This window comes from Sus scrofa, chromosome 9, assembly GCF_054392235.1.
Source record: "Sus scrofa isolate SSC_HxYL_T2T_F1_AM1 chromosome 9, Sscrofa_HxYL_maternal_Yorkshire_Landrace_v2.0, whole genome shotgun sequence".
NCBI lineage: Eukaryota > Metazoa > Chordata > Mammalia > Artiodactyla > Suidae > Sus > Sus scrofa.
Window position 1 is genome coordinate 56,965,857 of NC_139391.1, and position 19,719 is coordinate 56,985,575.

Here is a 19,719-nt window from a genome sequence, read left to right on the forward strand (position 1 = left end):
CTATACAGAGGGATCTCACTGCTTAAAGGATGGCAAGTTATATGCAACAGTTTTTACTCTCAGAAGTCCAGAAGAGACAGCAGCATATATACCAAACAGCATATACACCAAAAATCACAACATAATATAAAAAGTGCTATAACAGAACCATGGATGGAGTTTTCAGGATACCCAGGAGGGAGCGGCAGAACTCTCACTATGTCCTGCATGTGCCTCAGACATTTGCTCCCTCCCACAGTCATACCCTAGGCTTTGTCAGCCTCAGTAGGTGCAGAACCTGCACTGCCCAAGTCCATGCCTTGCACACTCTGACACTGTGTCCTGAGTCCCCAGCTCACTCCCTCTGGGACCTGGACTCAGTCATCCTTCCCCTCACTACCGTCTCTAATGCAATCCTCCATCACCTGTCTGCAGTCCCGCATCCTCTTGATATTTTCTCTCCCTTCTTCCAAAGTCCATCGCTGTGGTCATTCCCTCTACATGCCCTTGATGTCCCACCTCACTGCCACTGCATTGTTCTTGCTGCATTGTAAGCTCTTAGTGAAACCACCCAACTCCCCACCCCCTTTGCATTGGCACCTTTGCAGTGAAAGACACTGGGGAATGACTTAGCCAGACTAGGGGACTCATTTTAATTTCATGACTGTGAGCCTCAAGTAAGCTCTTAATGTTGCAGGCAATCTTACCGGATTCCCCTGGAATATTTACTCTCTCGCTTTCCTAAATGCCGTTTCACACCATCTCCCTTTTCAAGTCCTATAAAAGCTGGCAATCCTACATCCGTCCCATTGGTACTGCTCTATCTCAAACCACTCCCTTTTTTTTTTTTTTTTTTTTTTTTTTTTGGTCTTTTTGCCTTTTCTAGGGCTGCACCCACAGCATATGGAGGTTCCCAGGCTGAGTCTAATAGGAGCTGTAGTGGCTGGCCTACACCAGGGCCATGGCAACATGGGATCCGAGCCGTGTCTGCAACCTCCACCACAGCTCACAGCAACACCGGATCCTTAACCCACTGAGCAACGCCAGGGATCGAAACCGCGACCTCATGGTTCTCAGTCGTTTTCGTTAACCACTGTGCCATGAGGGGAACTCCCACTCCCATTTTTCATTGGACCTGCTGAAATAGCTTCTAACTGGACTCCCCATCTTTACTCTTGCTCCAATATAAGCTAAGGTGACATTTTTATTTTTATCCACAGAGAAATACAATTGACATCAAAATATTCCTTGATCAGATGCCTGTATGGAGTTCTCATCACACAGGGAATGAAATGCAAATTTCCCACCATTACCCATCAGGCCTAGGTGATCCAGCTACTGCCAGCCCATACCATGGACTTCTCCTTCATCTTCCTTTTTTATATAGTGTGAATTAAGTATATGACTTAGTTTGATGAAGAGATTCTACTACTGAAAAGAGTTTTTAAAAACCACAGATGCAGGTTATTTCAGAGTGAATGCTAATCTCTAGAATTCCTATTTCAAAATCTCCAGTTAGGGGAGATTTTACTGAACTGAAAAGATCTCCTGTTGCTGGGTTTTGGTTACACTGGAAAAGACAAACATGGTAATGAGGATCAGGGGGAGAAAGGAAATGACAGATAATAAATATCCCTCAGCAGCCAATCCGGTTCCCTGTCTATACACATGTGTACACACACACACACACACACACACGTAGCTTCATAAACTCTGGAGCTTTAAAACTGAGTACATGAAAACTTCCCCCCTTATACCTGCTAAACACATCCAGTTTCTCATCATGAGAATTGAGATGCTGTTGCAGCTGCTCCGAGCTTATAAATCGGCGGTTACATTCGTAGCAGGGCCAATTCTTCTCTTGCTCTCGAAGAACTGGAATCACAGGAGAGAAACCATACAGGCTGGTGATCAATAGGCACCAAAAAAGGTCAAATGCCTGGACTCCTCCCCCCATCTCACCACAGCCCAGTGTTCATGAACACCCAATGTCTGCCATTTTGTTACCAAATCAAAGGCTAACGTTTGACAGAGAGCAGCTTTTTAGGATCTTATTTTCTGATATATTCATGTAAGACATCAAAGGAACAAACACCCTCATGCCACCCACCCACCCCCAGCACACACACACACACAGGACCTCACCACACTGGAAAGACTGGAAGAGCTACAATGGAAATCTGTATTCAGCTAACCTAGTGATTTAGATCCAAGTTTCATAATAAGAGGGTATATTTCATTATAAAAATCTGAAAATCATTGCCCAAAATAATCATTTTGGCAAAACATTCAGAAGTACCTATTGAAGCTGAATATATACATAGGCTATGACCCAGCAATTCCACTCCTAGATCTACACTTAACAAAAATATGCACATGTTCACTAAAAGACATGTAAGAATGTCCACAGTGACACCCTCATAATCACCAAAAACTGGAAATGATTCTGTTGTATATATAATCAGGAATTTTGCTGGCTCTTGTCCCTGCATCCTGGGAAATAGCCTCTAAATCTTTGGAATTTCCCAAGTAGCAGGCGTGTCTTTGTTATTCCTGGTGTCCTGTGATGTACCTGAGTTTATGCTAAAGAGATGGCCCTGGATGGGTCTGGCTGTGCTAGGAAGACCAACTATCTGATTACAGGGTTGGGGCTTTGAGCCAGGTGATATGAGCCAGGGAGGGGAGCAGGCAAGAGGGGAGCAAGTTCAATCACAGGCCAAGGAGCCAATCAATCAGGCCTATAGGACGATGCCTCGATGCCTTGATACAAACTCTGAACGCAGAAGCTCAGGTGAGCCTCCCAGGCTGGTAATCCTACATCAATGCTTCAGGTAAATGACACAGCCTAAGGACACAGCAGCTGGACATTTGGGGCCCTCCCAAACTTCGCCCTAAATGTCTCTTCACTCAGGTTGGTCCTGATGGATCCTTTATAATAAAACAGTAATCATAATCAGCACTTTTCTGAGTTCTGTGCATCATTCTAGAGAATTATCAAGCCTAAGAAGATAGTGAGAACTCCCCAAATTGCAGCTTGTTAGTCAGGAGTGCAGGGAACCCCCAGGGCCTGAGGCTGGCACCTGAAATATGGAGTCTTATGGAAGACTCTGCCCTTGACTTGTGAAATGTGACCTGACCCCAGGTAGTATCAGTACTGCATGGTGCAACCCAAATTTCCATGGTACAACAGATAAGTTAGTCATGATACTTTCATACAATAGAACACCAAATGGCAACGAGAAAGAACAAATTACAATATACGCAACAATAGGGAAGACTCTTACACCAAAAGTGTGCAAATCACAGACTTCCATTTATACAAAGTTCAGTAACAAGCATACTGTATCCACAGTATTGTAGTCAGGAGATTTGTTACACCTGGGAGTGCAGAGGATGAGAACGTGCAGGGGACTCCCAGGGCCATGGCCACGCTTTGTGTCTTGACCTGGGCGCAGGCTACCCAGGTGTGCTCGTGAAGTGAAAATTCATCAGGCTGTTACTTAGGATTTGTGCACATTTCTTTTCTTTCTTTTTTTCTTTTTCTTTTTCTTTTTTTTTTTTTTTTTGGTCTTTTTAAGGCCTCACCTGCCGCATACAGAGGTTCCCAGGCTGGGAGTCAAATTGGAGCTGTAGCCACTGGCCACAGCTACAGCAACACCAGATCTGAGCCCCATCTGTGACCTATACCACAGCGCACAGCAACACTGGATCCTGAGTGAGGCCAGGGATTGAACCTGTGTCCTCATGGATGCTAGTCAGATTCATTTCCACTGAGCCACGACGGGAACTCCTGTGCGCTTTCCTGTGTGTAGATTGTACTTCAGTGACATTTACTTTGAAACAGAGTCAATGCCTGCCTTGGCTGTGTTCAGAGGTGATTAAATCTAGATAGGGACCGTCCTCTGATCTAGGTTCTAATTTAGTATTTGGAGGTTTTCATTATAGTAAATACTATTTGCCAGGACCCATGAGAGAAATGTAAATATGTCATTGTCATTTGACCCTAGAATTAGACACGGATGTGTAATTCTAAAAAACCTACTGTGATATCTTAAATACACAGAGATAAGAAGAATTAGAGATTGCATAAAGATATAATATGTACAAATTAGAATCAATATATAAAATATTAAATATTAAAAAGTCCAAGCACCTTTCCTTTCTTCCTCAGAAATGTCGTGAATTTTCTGGTTCACAAACTCAGCATAGGATGCAGCATACCATACCTGCAAAAACCAAGCACATCATCAAGAACTAAAGGACATAAGCGGGTGTGCTTTGCATGCTTAAATTCTTTCTCCTGCTCACAGAAAACAATTCAGACTTTTCCACAGCCCACGAAAAACAAACAACAAAAAAGGCTGCACTGTGAGCCGACCCCATTAGCACCAGTCTGCAGGTGGGCAGTCAGGAGGTTCACTTGCAGAGACACACTGCGGTGTCTTCTTTTCTCTTTTGTAAAAATTGTTTTTGTTATTAGAACAGCTTCACAAGGGATCATATTAATAGTCTCTCGATCTAAATAAAACATTGCCCTCTTCTGATTTTTTTATCTGTATTTAAACACAGGTTTCTACACATCCGTGATCACAGTGGCTCCACCCACTACACGTCACCAGATGGCTCTTGCCAGGATCGCAGGTGACTATTTCACATGCTACCCTGCCCTCCCAAGTCTCTTCCTCCATCCTGCCCCACTGGCTCCCCTCTCTCTCTCCTAAATAGTGGTGTTCCTTGAAGCTCAGTCCAAGTCTAGGGCCTGCCTATTTCTCCCAAAGGTGATTACATCCTTTTGTGACCAGCTCTACACTAATGACTCCCAAGTCACTGCCTCCACCCCAGACCCTCCCCATCCATTCCCTCTATATGCATTCTGCTACCTGCCTGATGGAACATATACAGAGCTGACTTCTAGATGTTTCCGTGCTCAGCCTCCTCCTCCCCCCCGCCTCTCTTTCCCATCTCAGTAAGTAAGTACCCTACCTTCTGCCTAGTTGCTCAGACTCGGAATCTAAACAGTATCTCTCATGTCTCAGTTTTCTTCTGCAACGCCTCAGTAAGAACTGGGGACTGCTCCAATGTCCATCTCCACTCCGCTCAGCTAGACGCCCACCAAGATGAGCCCTTGCCTGCTTTTCTAACGAGCCTCCTCTTTTCCACTCTCGCTCCCTCCAGTCCACTCCCCACACAGAAGCCAGAGTGGTCTTCCTGAAACACAATCTGATTTCGTCCCTCACATGCTTATAGCCTGCAACAGTCTCTCACCTCATAATAAGCGTGATGTGCTCGACACCAGCCCCAGAGGCTCAGTGATCTCATCCCAACTCCTATCTCTCCCTTACCTGCCTCCAGCTCCTCAGAATAGCTGAGTTCTTTCCCACCCCGTACCTTTACCCTTGGTCGTCCACCACCAGGAATGTTGGGTTCTTCCCCCTACCCTCCCCTAACCCTTCCACACTGCTGGCCCCTCTCCTTCCACAGCTCTTAGCCCAAATGTCATCACTTCAGCAAGACCTTCCTCTCCACCATCTAAACTGGTACCTCTGTTGTTATCTGCTCCTTTCACATCTTTTGTTTCCTTCACAGCACTTTTCACTATTTGATATTATTTGCTTGTTAACATATTTCTGCCCATCTCCCCTCTAGAGGACAAGTTCCCTGAACACTGGTCACCAGCTCGTCTTCTCCTAATGTCTGAAACATAGAAGTTCAATATGTTGATCATGAAATGAATTAATCATGTACAATTGTTATGGAACGTTATTTTAACCACATGGAAATAATTATATTGAAAGACTTCACTTTCAACTGTGGAACAATATTCTATAGAGTCTGTATTCAATAATTTACTTGACCATGACCATGTGGTCACATTTTTAGGTGGTTTATCTTTCTGCTGTCATAAAAATTCTACCCTGTTCATTGATTCCAAGAGGTATACTCCTTGTAGTCTCTCAGAAATCAGAATAGGCCTCCCAATCCATGGCGTTCAGCAGTTACTGCCCTAATGAAGCTGTCACTACCCACACTGCTCCTGCTCAAATGTGATTGAGCTCTTTCTATTCTCACCTTATTCCTGTGTGTGACCAACTACCATTCCATGAGTTGTTATACTTGCCAAACAATACAAATGATGCCCAGGGAGTTCCCGTTGTGGCTCAGTAGTAACCAACCCGACTAGTATCCAAGAGGATGCAGGTTCGATCCCTGGCCTCGATCAGAGGGTTAAGGATCTGGGGTTGCCGGGGCTGTGGTGTAGGCTGCAGACTCAGCTCGGATCTGGCGTTGCTGTGGCTGTAGCATAGGCCAGCAACTGTAGCTCCAATTCAACCCCTAGCCTGGAACTTCCACATGCCACAGGTGTGGTTCAAAAAGCAAAACAAACAAACAAATGATGCCCCCCAAAATTGCCATTGCCCTCAGAATAAATGAAAGAAATTTCAAAGCAATGCAACGCTGGTTTGATCACCCTGGAGGACTCTCATTAAGGTTTCAAACATTAAGTGGCCAGAAACCTCCCATTGACTTGATCAAAGAACACCTAACTTCCAAGGACTCATGTTTTAATCAAGGAAAAAGATACACATGAGTTCAGTCAAAGGGAAAGCACAGCTTCAAAACTTGCAGAAAAGCTACTATCAGTGGCTTGGAAAAATATCCCAGAGGTGATAGCGGAGCACTTATTTTAAAATACTGCATCACCATCAACACCTTAACGGCACAGAAGAGGACAGATATACAAAGCACAAACATCCATGACAAAGTAAAACAGTGATTCAGTAGGAAAAAAAAAAAAAAAATCAGACTGCACACAAAGCAGTCTACATCTTATCCAATTTGCTTTGCCTATATTGTGCCTTTCTAAGTATGCATAAGTGTAATGTGATTTCAAAATTATGTCTAAATAAGTCCAAAATAGCTCCTACAATAAATAGAAAATAACTATTTCTGTTGATTAAAATAAGCACTGTAACATAGCTTAACTGGCAGGATATTTTTTTCTTAACGGTGTGTACAATAATAGTGCATCTCAATGTCTGAGTCAGTAAAATATGACATTATGAAATTCTAATGTATCTACCTCTATCTTTGCTTATAATTATTTCCTTGGACTAATTCTGTAACATTCCTATTTTTTTAAATCCTCACATTCCTTGTACTATATCTGTTAAGTTTTGCAAGTTTAAATTAACAAAAATAGTAACTCTTAGTTGTTTTAAGGGTTTTTAAATCATCGATGTTTAAAAATTTTTTTAACATTTCTTTACTACTTGATCCCTCCTCTAAATAAAGTCTATTCCTGATATTTGTTTATTTGTACATCTGAACATAGTGCAGTTAGAGGTACACAATTTTTCTCCGTTTTTATACTCAAACCTTTCAATGTGTATTACAAATATTTCCCCCATTCTGTTGCTTTCTCTCTGCTGTTTGTTATTATACAAACCTATTATATTCCTATTTAATTGCTTCTGTCTGTCTTCACCTCTACAATTCTACCTGCTGTTTTTTGGGTTTTTTTTTTTTTTTTGCTTTTTTAGGGCCGCATATGGAGGTTCCCAGGCTAGGGGTCGAATTGGAGCTGCTGGCCTACGTCACAGTCACAGCAACGCCATATCTGAACCGTGTCTGCGACCTATACCACAGCTCACAGCAACACCAGATCCTTAACCCACTGAGCCAGGCCAGGGGTCAAACCCGCAACCTCATGGTTCAATTTGTTTCTGCTGTACCACAATGTAACTCCATAACTACTGTTTTTTTGTTTGGTTTTGTTTTTGGCCTTATATGCAGGATGTGAAAGTTCCTGGGCCAGGGAATGAATCTGAGCCACAGCTGCAATCTACACCACAGCTATGCGAACACCAGATCCTTAACCCACTGTGCCACAGCAGGAACTCCCCACCTACCACTTTAAAAGAGAAAATAATCTCCTGTCCAGAGTTAAGGTGTATTCATTCAGGGAGGTCCCTGGTGGTCTAGGGGTTAAAAAATCTGGTGTTGTCACTGCGGTAGTTTGGATCACTGCTGCGGCACGGTTCAATCCCTAGCCCAAGAATTTTGACCAAAAAAAAAAAAAAAAGATGTATTTCTTCAGCTTCAAAAATTTATTGGGATATAGGTATGAGACATGAATCTCCTTATACATTTATTTTCTTTGGTGTTTATAGATTATCTACTTATGGTTTCAAAGTCATGAGTTTTGTATAGCTTTTTAACCAAAATCTAGTTCTTTGTTCCCTCCTAAAGAACTGTCTATTTCTCTTTATACACTGAGGCATGGTTTCATTCAGTGTTCCAGTACCAAATTATTGCTCATATACTTTTCATTTACATCTTTAATATTTTGACCCCCTCTTTAAAATAGCTTTAAAAAAGGAGGGAGGAAGAATTTTCACTTAGAATCATAGTAGACTTTTCATTATATCATCGAGTTAATATTTAGATAAATTCCCACAGAGTTATCCCTGAAAAATATATTCCTAAAATCAGAAATCTGTGCATAGAATTCTTTGGGTAAAATGAATATTCAGATCAAGAAAAGAAATCTTGCCCATACATCTGAATTCCACTTTACATGACCTGCTGTTTCCTAACCGATTCTTCTTTAGAATGTGTAAATGATGTTAAGTGACCCTCACCTCTAATCATTCCATCACACATACCTGTCTGCTCCCCCAAACAACTACTTCCTTCCCCCTAGGCCTGATATCTTCATGAAGGCCTTTGACAGACCCCAAAGTCATATACATTTCATCCTGTTTCATGTGTGAGATTATTAGACATGTGCAGGACACAGCAAGTACTCAGTAAGTAAATGAGTTACAAGAATAGGACTTTTTTTTTTCTTTTTTTTTTAAGAACCCCCTTCAAGGAGAAGAAGAAGTATGAAAAGCATGAAGCAAGCCCTATTTCTTAGAGGCACCACCAGCCCAGCAGGTACCTTAAGCTCCTGCTTGGGCTCCACATTCTTGATCGTGGTGTAGTACACGTGGTGGCCATACTGGTAAGCCACCAGGTTCTGCTCCAGGTGATTCTGCGCCGGACGTACGAACATCATCCAGTTACAAAGGGTCTCGTCGGACAACTCAAACCATAAGTCTTCATGCAAATCCCTGTCTTTTCTGTCCCCTTTATCAAGAGAAACCTGCAACCACAGTGAAAGTAAAAAGATACATGTGCACAAAACCTTTAACATGATGGCTATCCACGCAATACACAAAACATTGTTCCATAAATTAACCACAGATGCTGATTCTCCCTTGGTATCTAGAAAGATACTAGACTTTTGTCTGGCCAAATGTAAAAGGGAAAGGATATTTTCTGAATTCTCACCAGTAGGAGAATTACCTAGCAAAATCTAAAAGTCAGCACCCTGAGTGTATTGCTTTGGTTGCTATTTCATCAACAAACACATCAAAAAATGCTACTAATAAGCCGGAAAATACAAGCAAAATTCTCCCCCGTCCATTACAAGTTGCTTCCTTTGGAGATTCAACTGCATTCAGTTAAGATGTGCAGCTCATGATAGGTATTTCTCTTTACAGAGCAATATTCTTTCCCAGACATCTTAAGCACTCACCAAGAAAATCTCAATATGACAGCTACCAATTTCTCAAAAAAAAAAACACCCAAAATATCCTCCCTTCCCACTGCCCCTTCTGGGTCCTCCAGATAGGTCTCCAAGAAGCAGATAGCAGAGGGGTTGGAAAGAAGCAAAAGCATCAAAAGTGAGGACTAGAGATCAGTATAAATATACTTTAACATAGCATTGAACTATGTGATGATCAAAAGATTTAACAGGATAGAACTGTTTCAAAAACTGAGAAGACGTTTTTCCAAAAACATTATGGACACTTAACAGATAACATGAATCTATGTAATTCTCCTTATATTCCAGTCAAAGTTAATTGGGAAAAAAAAAAAAGGTGTCAAAAGCCCCTATTATAGGCTGTATTGTGTCCTTCCCCCCACATTTGTAGGTTGAAGCCCCAGCTCCACTGTAGCTTAGAATGTAAGTATGTTTGGAGACAGGGCTTTGAAAGAGGCGATTAAGTCATGAGAATGGGTCCCCATCCAATCCGACTGGTGTCCTCCTAAAGGGAAGATCAGGACACAGAGAAGTAGCAGAGGCACCTTGCAGACATGGGCAGCCGTGTGCAAAGGCAGCCAGAGGGCAGCTACCTGCAAGCCAGGGAGAGTGGCCCCAGAGGAAGCCAGCCCTGCCTGTTCTGTGGTCTGGGACGTCCAGCCTCCAGGACCATGAGAAAACAGCATCTGCTCGTTAAGCTGCCCATTCTGCAGAGTGTGGTTCTGGCAGCCCTCACAGACCAAGTCAGCCCTGAGAACTGCATCCCTCAGGATGAATCACGGAATGCTTACGGGACAGGAAGGCAACCTCATTTTACCGGTGAGAGAACAAACATCTCCAGTGAAAACAAGTTAAGCATCAAAAGAAAAAGACTAGCCAACAACTGCTATGAGACTGAATTAAGAGGCTCGGGGGGCAGGAGGAATCCAGGCCCCAAAAACCACTGGAACAAGAGTGGACACTGACAAGCATCCATTACCTTGAGGTGAATGTAACAGTCCTTCAGCTCGGACTCCCTGACCAGCGGCCCCTCCACGGGGCCAAACTGGGTGCGCTTGGGGATGCGCCTTTTGGAGAACACACCTCCAAGGAACCTGTCGATGTACAGCACCAGCGGGAGGCTGGCCCGTGCTCTTGTCAGCACCGGCCGGTTGGGGATGGGGTGCAGGGGGCCATGCTTCGGGCACACAGACGAGTGTGCGTTGTTACACTCTTCGCACCCTGCACAGGAAAGAAACCTCAATGTGATGGGCTCGGGAAAAGCTCTGACCCGACAACCTCCCAAGTTTCAGATCAAAAGTCAATTAATTCCTCTGGCTGCACTCCTCATTCAATTGCAATACATTACTCTTCACAGACCAGTAAAATCCTCTGCTTCTCCAAAATCAGGATCTGCTTACGGCCTGCCCAAAACAGCACACAGGCCATGACTTATCTCTCTACTAGACGTGCATGTGAATGGTGGCACTAAATTTACAAATCAACTATAATAGGTCTGAAAAGAAAAAAGGAGTGCTTATTAAGCTAAAGTTGCAAAATCTGATGAGACTAAATAAGTGAAATTTTTTTTTTTTTTTTGGGCCAAACCTGCAGTATATGTCCCTGGGCCAGGTATCAAATCCGAGGCAGCCTTGACCTCCACCACAGTGCCGGATCCTTAACCCACTGCACTGGGCCAAGGATCAAACACCTGCCTCAGCAGCAACCTAAGCCACTGCAGAGACAATGATGGATCCTTAACCTTCTGTGCCACAGCGGGAACTCCACAGGTAAATTTTATAGTATATAAATTATACCTCAGTAAAGCCGATTTTTTAAAAACCTGACAATACTATTTAATCAATTTCCTCAAAGGGAGCTATAGAAGCCTTACTGTCTGGGCATGTTTGAGATTTCCATGCATACTGTGTGAAGATAATGCTGAAATGAACAAATTTAGCATCCCATTTTTCATTCACCTGGATGACACAATTGGCCCTATGTATTTGCAGCTTTTCTAGGAGTGATCAGTTTGCACTAAGCATCCACTCCCTTTCCCAGGGTCACTCATCTGCCAGCTAAGCACCAGAATCAGAAGTGTACAGCTGCAAAAAGAGAAAAGTGGTCCACACGGAGATCCTACTCAGGACCCTTAACAAATCTAATTAACCAGACATTTTACCGAACTCTGACTGCATGATGATGGCTTAGGAAATGGGTATTTTCAATTTCTACAACCCTTCAATATTACAGAGCTACGCTGCATTTAGAAGATAAAGTGACTTTATGTGTATTTAACTAAGGAGTTGCCTTGAGAGCTTATGACTTCTAAGAAAAATAAAATGAGGAAGTTCTTTCTTGGGTGTGGAGAGGAATACTGGCCCATGCGAATAGGCTCACCACCAGCACACGGAAGGTCCCAGGAGAAATGGGGTGAGGACAAAGCTCTCAATAGCCTTGTTAACTCAAGAAAGGAGATAAGGGCTTTGCCATCTATGCATGGACACAGATGGCCAGCAGCCATGGCTTGGTGGAGGCAGCAGGAACACCCACACACCCCCAGCAGGAAGGACAGACAGGCAGTAGGGTCAGCTGACCATGGGCACCTGGTGCCAGACCACCTGAGTTTGAACCCTGACTCTTGCAACCACTGATCATGACCCTGGGAAAACTGCGAACCTCACCGGACCATGGAGAGCATTAGTCAAGTTAGAAAAGGTGGAAGAGTTCCCACTGTGGCTCGGCGGGAATGAACCCAACTAGCATCCATAAGGATGTGGGTTTGATCCCTGGCCTCACTCAGTGAGATAAGGATCCGGCAGTTGCCATCAGCTGTGGTGTAGGCTGCAGACACGGCTCGGATCTGGAGTTGCTGTGGCTGTGGCGGAGGCTGGCAGCTGCAGCTCTGATTCAATCCCTAGCCTGGGAACCTCCATATGCCTTAGGTGCGGCAAAAAAGAAAAAAAGAAAAGGTGAAGCCCCAGTGCCCGGAGGGTAACAGGTGTCTATTTATAAGAAGGCATTTCTTAAAGTTGTTATGAAGGGGGGGAAAGCAGCAAAAGAGTTCGTGAAAGCTGAACTGGCTGGATCTTCCAGGGCTGGACACCACCACGGTCTGGCAGCCAGAGCTCTGGGATCAGAGACTGAGGCTCATGCCTGACCCACCCCCCACCACCCCTACAAGAGTGAGCACGAGCAGCCCCAATCCCCCTCCCACGCACCCCCCCCCCCTTCCTCATCAGTGAAATCAGAGCTCTAGCGTCAGTCTATACCGCCCTGGCAGAGGCCAGCCCACCAGGCCCACATGCTCACATGAGCAGCTCTACTCACACAGGTCGTGCGGATCGAAGGGCCGAGGGGGGTCAGGCTCCCAGGCATCAAGGTCTGTGTCTTCGCCCTCCTCCTCCTCGTCGTCCTCAGAGTCCTCCTCTTCCTCTTCCTCCTCCTCTTCCTCCTCCTCCTCCTTGGCCTCCAGTCTACCCATGGGGTTCTGCAGGGTAGCCAAGGGGTCGGAGCCGTCCACACCCTCCATGGAGGGTAACACCTGGTTGTGCACTGGCAACGAGGCCTGGACAGCGGTGAATCATAAAGTCAGCTGGATGCATGCACAGAAGACAAGACAGCCCTCACACCAGCTCCCTTCAAGGCCTGGGAGAAACCATCTCCATTTCCACCCATGGGCTGTGATAAGGAGTCTGTTTTCACCTATGCTCTGTCGGCAGATGGCACCCCTGGTGCCAGCAAAGGTTTCAAACTCCACAAGGCTCTACCCATGTGCTTAGGACCCTCATGCCAACCCCGCCCTTGCTCCCTCAGTCATCCCAAACCTGCTTGAGAGGTCTGCCCGTCTCTCCAGAGACTGTGAATATCAATGTAATGAGCCTTTCCACACCCTCCTGAAGCTATGGATCACCAGCCTCAACACCTGAACTCGGTTTTGGGTGGGGGTCCCTCCTGCCTTTGCAGGGTGGTCACACCGCCGTGCTAGTAAAGAGCTGACCCATCTTTAACTACGCTGCTTAAAAATTGTGGTGCAAGACGCAGGTGGTAAAATGCTAACAGCTCTCCTTTCACACACTTCAGAGAGGCTGAGGTTTGTAGGTAAGAAATAAACAGATGCCTGTTTGTGTCATCACGCTGATGTTGGTCTTTTGCAAATAAGACACGGTTTAGGTCATGGATTAGACTAATGCAACTTTACCAAATACGCTGGCAGGAAATCATGGTTCCTTAAAAAGTTCTTCCACCTCCTAAATAAGTGGCACCCAGATTCCTCTTGCGGGAGCGTATTTCTCCCGCCCCATTAGCACCATTAGTCAAACTCAAGCCACATCCCCTTCCTGTTCAATAAATAAGAGACATGTTGTCAAATGCCTATTCTCTTTTCTTCATCTTTCTTCGCCTAAACAGCTCTTCCCTGGCCCTTCTCTAAACTCTGTCATCTCCACTTTCTTCAGGAAGCACCTCCACTCTCAATTCTGACTCCTTGCAGCACTGGAGTCCAGGATCCTGCTCTACAACACTGTCCAACTGGGCTTCACATTTCATCTTCACACCCACCCAGCAGCCCACATTGTCCCTGTGGAGTCAAGACCATCCGACCTTCCTCTCCAGCTAGCCAGAGAAAGTCCATGCTCTGCCATATGAAGACAGCGCCTCCAGGACTTCAAGACCCAAACCCCTAATTCACTGACTCATTCCTCACGCAGCAAATCCTCCAGATCCCTCAGAGTCCTGCTGTCTGCATGTACCCCTCAGCAGATTCCTGCCAACTTGCATCAACACTTACATAAGACCCCCACGTTCTACAGCCTGCAGGTAACTGAAAACCCTGGGTCCTCTCGTGTTCTCAAAGAGTGCTGAGGAACCACTTTTCTCCTCCGCAAGATCTAGTTGATTTTTACATCAATGGCCATTTGCCTCCAGTAAATTTCATTGTATTGCTTTTTCTGCTCTTCTAGTCTTCCAAGATCTATTAAAATCTTGGTTCTGACATCTCCCACCTTAGCTCTCCCTCATAGCTTTGTATCCACTGCCATACACCATTTCTTCTTCAATGAGTGGGCCTTTTCTGGTGAGCTCAGCTTGCCTCAGGGAAGTGTACCACAAGCTTTGGAGTCAGACAGATTTAATTAAAATCCTGGATCCTTGAGTTCCCATTGTGGCTCAGCAGACTTAGAACCCGACTAGTATCCATGAGGATGTGGACTCGATCCCTGGCCTTGCTCAGTGGGTTAAGGATCCGGCATTGCCACAAGCTACAGCACAGGTCGCAGATGTGGCGTGGATCCCGAGTTGCTGTGGCTGTGGCTGGAGCCCGGCAGCTGCAGCTCCAACTTGACCCCTAGCCCCAGAACTTCCATATACTGCAGGTACAGGTCTTCTAAAAAAAAAAATCCTGAATCTACCATTTAGCAAGTTAATAAACTTTTCTGAACCTGTGTTTCTTTACCTACAAAATGGACATGGTAATACATAACTCATAGGTTGTTGTGAGGATTAAAGGGAACAATGTGTATAAGAGACCAGTAGTAGAGTATCTGGCATTTATTAACTGCTTAATATTAATAATAATAGTAGTAGTATTATCATAAGTTCTTTAAGGACCAAGGTGGTTTTTTGGGGGGTTTTTTGTCTTTTTTTGCCATTTCTTGGGCCGCTCCCGTGGCATATGGAGGTTTCCAGGCTAGGGGTCTAATCAGAGCTGTAGCTGCCAGCCTACACCAGAGCCACAGCAACACGGGATCTGAGCTGCATCTGCAACCTACACCACAGCTCACAGCAACGCCGGATCCTTAACCCACTGAGCAAGGCCAGGGATCGAACCCGCAACCTCATGGTTCCTAGTCAGGTTCGTTAATCACTGAGCCACGATGGGAACTCCCAGGACCAAGGTTTCATTGTGTATTTCTTCTACAACCTTAAAAGGCTGCTGGGTTTAAAGACAATACAACATGACACCATAAAACTCCTAGGAGAAAACATAGGCAAAACACTCTCTGCAATAAATCACAGCAATATTTTCTTAGGTCAGTCTCCCACAGCAAAAGGATTAAAAGCAAAAATAAACAAATGAGGAGGTTCCCATTGTGGCACAGCTGAAATGATTCTGACTAGTATCCATGAGGGGTCTGATCCCTGGCCTCACTCAGTGGGTTGGGGATCTGGTGTTGCCGTGAGCTGTGGTATAGGTCGCAGGCACGGCTCAGATCCCTTATTGCTGTGGCTGTGGTGAAGGCTGGCGGCTGTAGCTCTGATTTGACCCCTAGCCTGGGAACTTCAATATGCCGCGGGTGAGGCCCTAAAAAGCAAAAAAAAAAGTAACGAAATAAACAAATGGGGCCTAATTAAACTTAAAAGCTTTTGCACAACAAAAGGAACCATCAACAAAATGAAAAAACAAGCTACAGAATGGGAGAAAATATTTGCAAACAATGCAACCAATACGGGCTTAACTTCCAAAATATACAAACAGCTTAAACAACAACAAAAAACAACCCAACAACCCCCCAAAATGGGCAGAAGGCCCAAATAGGCATTTCTCCAAAGAAGAAATGCATATGGCCAACAGGCACATGAAAAGATGTTCAACATTGCTAATTATTAGAGAAATGCAAATCAAAACTACAGTGAGGTATCACCTCACACCACTCAGAATGACTGTCATCAAAAAGTCTACAAACAACACATGCAAACAATAACTGTAGAGAAAAGGGAACCTGCCTACACTATTGGTGGGAATGTAAATTAGTGCAGCCACCATTGAAACAGTATGGAGGTTCCTTAAAAAACTAAAAACAGAGCTATCAATTGACCCAGCAACCCTACTTCAGGATACATATCCAGAAAAGATGAAAACCCTAATTCAAAAAGATACAGGCACCCCAGTGTTCATAGCAGCACTATTTACAATAACCAAGACATAGAAGCAACCTAAGTATCCATCTACAGATGAATGGATAAAGAAGACATGGTACACATCACCAATGGAATATTACTCAGCCATGAAAAATAATGAAATATTGCCATTTGCAGCAACATGGATGGCCCTAGAGATTATCATACTGAGTGAAGGCAATCAGACAGGGACCAATATACTATATCACTTACATGTGGAGTATAAAAAAACAATACAAATGAACTTGTTTACAAAATAGAAACAGGGAGTTCCCATCATGGCACAGTGGTTAACGAATCCGACTAGGAACCATGAGGTTGCCGGTTCGATCCCTGCCCTTGCTCAGTGGGTTAAGGATCCAATGTTGCCGTGAGCTGTGGTGTAAGTTGCAGATGAGGCTCAGATCCCCCTGTTGCTGTGGCCCTGGTGTAGGCCGGTGGCTACAGCTCCAATTGGACCCCTAGCCTGGGAACCTCTATATGCCGCGAGAGCGGCCCAAGAAATAGCTAAAAGACAAAAAAAAAAAAAAAAAAAAAAAAAACAGAAACAGATTCACAGATATAGAAAACAAACTTATGGTGACCAAAGGGGAAAGGAAGGCAAGCAAGGATAAATTAGGAGTATGAGATCAACAATACACACCACTTTATATAAAATAAATAACAAAGATTCACTATTTAGCACAGGGAACTAGATCTCATAATGACCTATAATAGAAATGAATTGAAAAAAATACATATATATGTATAACTGGATCATGGTGCTATACACCTGAATATAACACAATATTGTAAATCAACTTCAATTTTAAACATCAATTAAAAAAAAAAAAGGCTGCTGGGCATGTAGCAGGTATTCAAGGAAGACCAGTTTGTGTAAATATATTTGGCCCTTTGGGAAATGACATCAATCCCTCTGGGCATCTAAAGGGACTCTGCTGCTATTCACAGAAACACCCTTTCTCAGCTGTGAATCTAAGAACTTCTTTAACTCTATAAAGAAATACTATTGTGCGTGTTTATAGAATCTGACCTGTTATAGCAGTTAAAGGTCACTGCTCAACAGGCCCCAGAGAGCAGATAAAATCAGCTCCTCAAATGGCCTATGCGTGTTTTAACATGCATTCACTTAACCCAGGAGCCTGAACTCTGATGCGACATTCCATCTGTAGCTCAGGACCTTCTTGAAGTTTAGACAGGAGGACAAAATTCTAGGAGATGCTTTTGCTTCAACATCAATAAAAACAATAAAATGCTCATTGCGGTGAGGACTAAAACAAGAGCAGAGACTTCTAGCAAGGAAACTGCACTTGCCACCCCCTCTGACTCCTTCCCTAATCCTGCAGGGAGGCCACTTGGCTCCCCTGTGGTCTCAGGCCCCTTTACTCTAAGCCATGTGCATTTCACGCCAGCGTTAGGGATGAATGTTATCACACACTGAGCAAACTCAAAGCCCAGAGTCACCTCTACTCCTTATAAATTCTTTATCTCTTTGCAGAGCCAACCTGAAAAATGAATTCAGCCATTTAGAGTTACTCCCGTGAAGCATCAATGTATTTTTTTTCCCAACAGATGCTGCTGGGAAGACTGTGGTCAGGCAAGTTACCGCTGGCTTCTCGCCACTGCTAAGCAAGTTGACATTAAAACAGACTGACAACCGCATCGTCCCCATGCTGGAACTCTCCTCAAAGGCAAGGAAAAGGCTCAAAGCCTTCAGCTTTTATCTAGAAGGACTGATGCTTAAGCATGGGTTGAACATATACCAAAATCATGCAAGCCACCGTTGAAAAGGGGTGGGAGGAGTGAATGATAATCACGTGTGGCTAATACTATGTATTTCAGAGAGCATGGACCTTAACACACAGTAGGCATGCATTACAGATTTTTGGTTTTTTTTTGGTCTTTTTGTTTTTTTACGGCCACACCCTTGGCATATAGAGGTTCCCTGGTTAGGGGTCTAATCGGAGCTGTAGCTGCCAGCCTACACCACAGCCACAGCAACGCCAGATCCAAGCCATGTCTGCGATCTACACCACAGGTCATGGCAACGCCGGATCCTTGACCCACTGAGTGAGGCCAGGGATCGAACCCGCAACCTCATGGTTCCTGGTCAGATTTGTTTCTGCTGCACCACAATGGGAACTCCACAGATTTGTTATAATTCAAATTCAGCTGACATTTACTGAGTGCCAGGTAGATATCTAAATTCATTTGAGGCCAGATAACTGTACCATACAGCTCCTGAGGAGCCCAGAGGAAATTCACATTTAGACTCCAACCACCTTTTCCACAATGTTACAATGGCCCCTGTGGAGTCTATGGAAGGAGGGTGGCAGAGGAGGTAAACATCACACCTTGAACACCAGAGCAACCAGGTGACACACCTGCTCCTGCGGCAACAGGCAGGCAGCAGGGCGGAGAGCCTTGGGGCCACCTTGACTTAGAGGAAAAGAAATGGTTTACTCCCATGCACGTTGTCACGCACAAGAAAACATGTCAAGAGGAAAAGGAATGTGTTCGACGCATCACATACTTTCTCCTGCCCACTTAGCATCACTCTCTGTGATTATTTCTGAAATTACATAATGCATTTCAGGACACAATTTATCTGAGGGTGAAATATGAGACTACACTGGACAGCAGCAAACACAACAGGATGTTCTGGGTTCCTACTGAGACCAATTATGAGGGCAGCATATTTTCCTCTCAGTGTGTGGGGAGCCACACATGTCCCTTTTCAGAAACAAAGCAGAAACTGCTTCTAGGTCTGGGGAGTGTCATTTCTTATGGACGAAGGAATCATATATGAAAAAAGATTTCAAATGGATTTTACCACCACTATAAACAAGTGAAACAGGAACATTTCTGCTAAAGAAAAAAAAAAAAAAAAAGGCATCTATCATCTAGGTTAAAGCCTTAGTTCAACTTTCTATCCAAAGTGTATCCAGGCCATGGGATAAAGGGATAATCACTGAGGTGTGAGAGCCAGAAATAAAAACCATGCAAGGAAACTGCAATAAAGACAGATGCTAAGCCAACAGTCACATTGCCTGCCATGTCAGGCTCACAGAGCGATCTGAGTACAGCGTTCCTTTTGTGCAAGACATGAAACAAGCAGATTGTTTCTGAAGATTGGGGAAGACGAAAGCCCGTTTGAGGTGCAACTGGCAACAAAACCTGTGATTAAGATGATGCCTTAATATTAAAACAACAAAATACCACTTTGCTTATCAGACTGGCAAGATTTTGAAAGAACACATATACCCAATGTG

At 44.3% G+C, this 19,719-nt stretch overlaps 1 protein-coding gene across 2 annotated transcripts in view; it reads right to left on the minus strand.

The window, feature by feature from the left end:
- The window catches only part of PRDM10 (PR/SET domain 10), a 92,184-nt gene that overhangs the window by 31,958 nt on the left and 40,507 nt on the right, over nucleotides 1–19,719 (minus strand). For both annotated transcript variants that reach the window (XR_014815567.1, XM_013979568.3), the window contains exons 5-9: nucleotides 12,881–13,118; nucleotides 10,551–10,792; nucleotides 8,924–9,127; nucleotides 4,133–4,205; nucleotides 1,737–1,854 (exon numbers count right to left, since the gene is read on the minus strand). Coding sequence is in view for 1 of the 2 variants with exons in the window: in XM_013979568.3 (XP_013835022.3) it covers nucleotides 1,737–1,854; nucleotides 4,133–4,205; nucleotides 8,924–9,127; nucleotides 10,551–10,792; nucleotides 12,881–13,118 (875 nt within the window). In the remaining variant the exon portion in view is untranslated. The remainder of the gene's footprint in view (nucleotides 1–1,736; nucleotides 1,855–4,132; nucleotides 4,206–8,923; nucleotides 9,128–10,550; nucleotides 10,793–12,880; nucleotides 13,119–19,719) is intronic.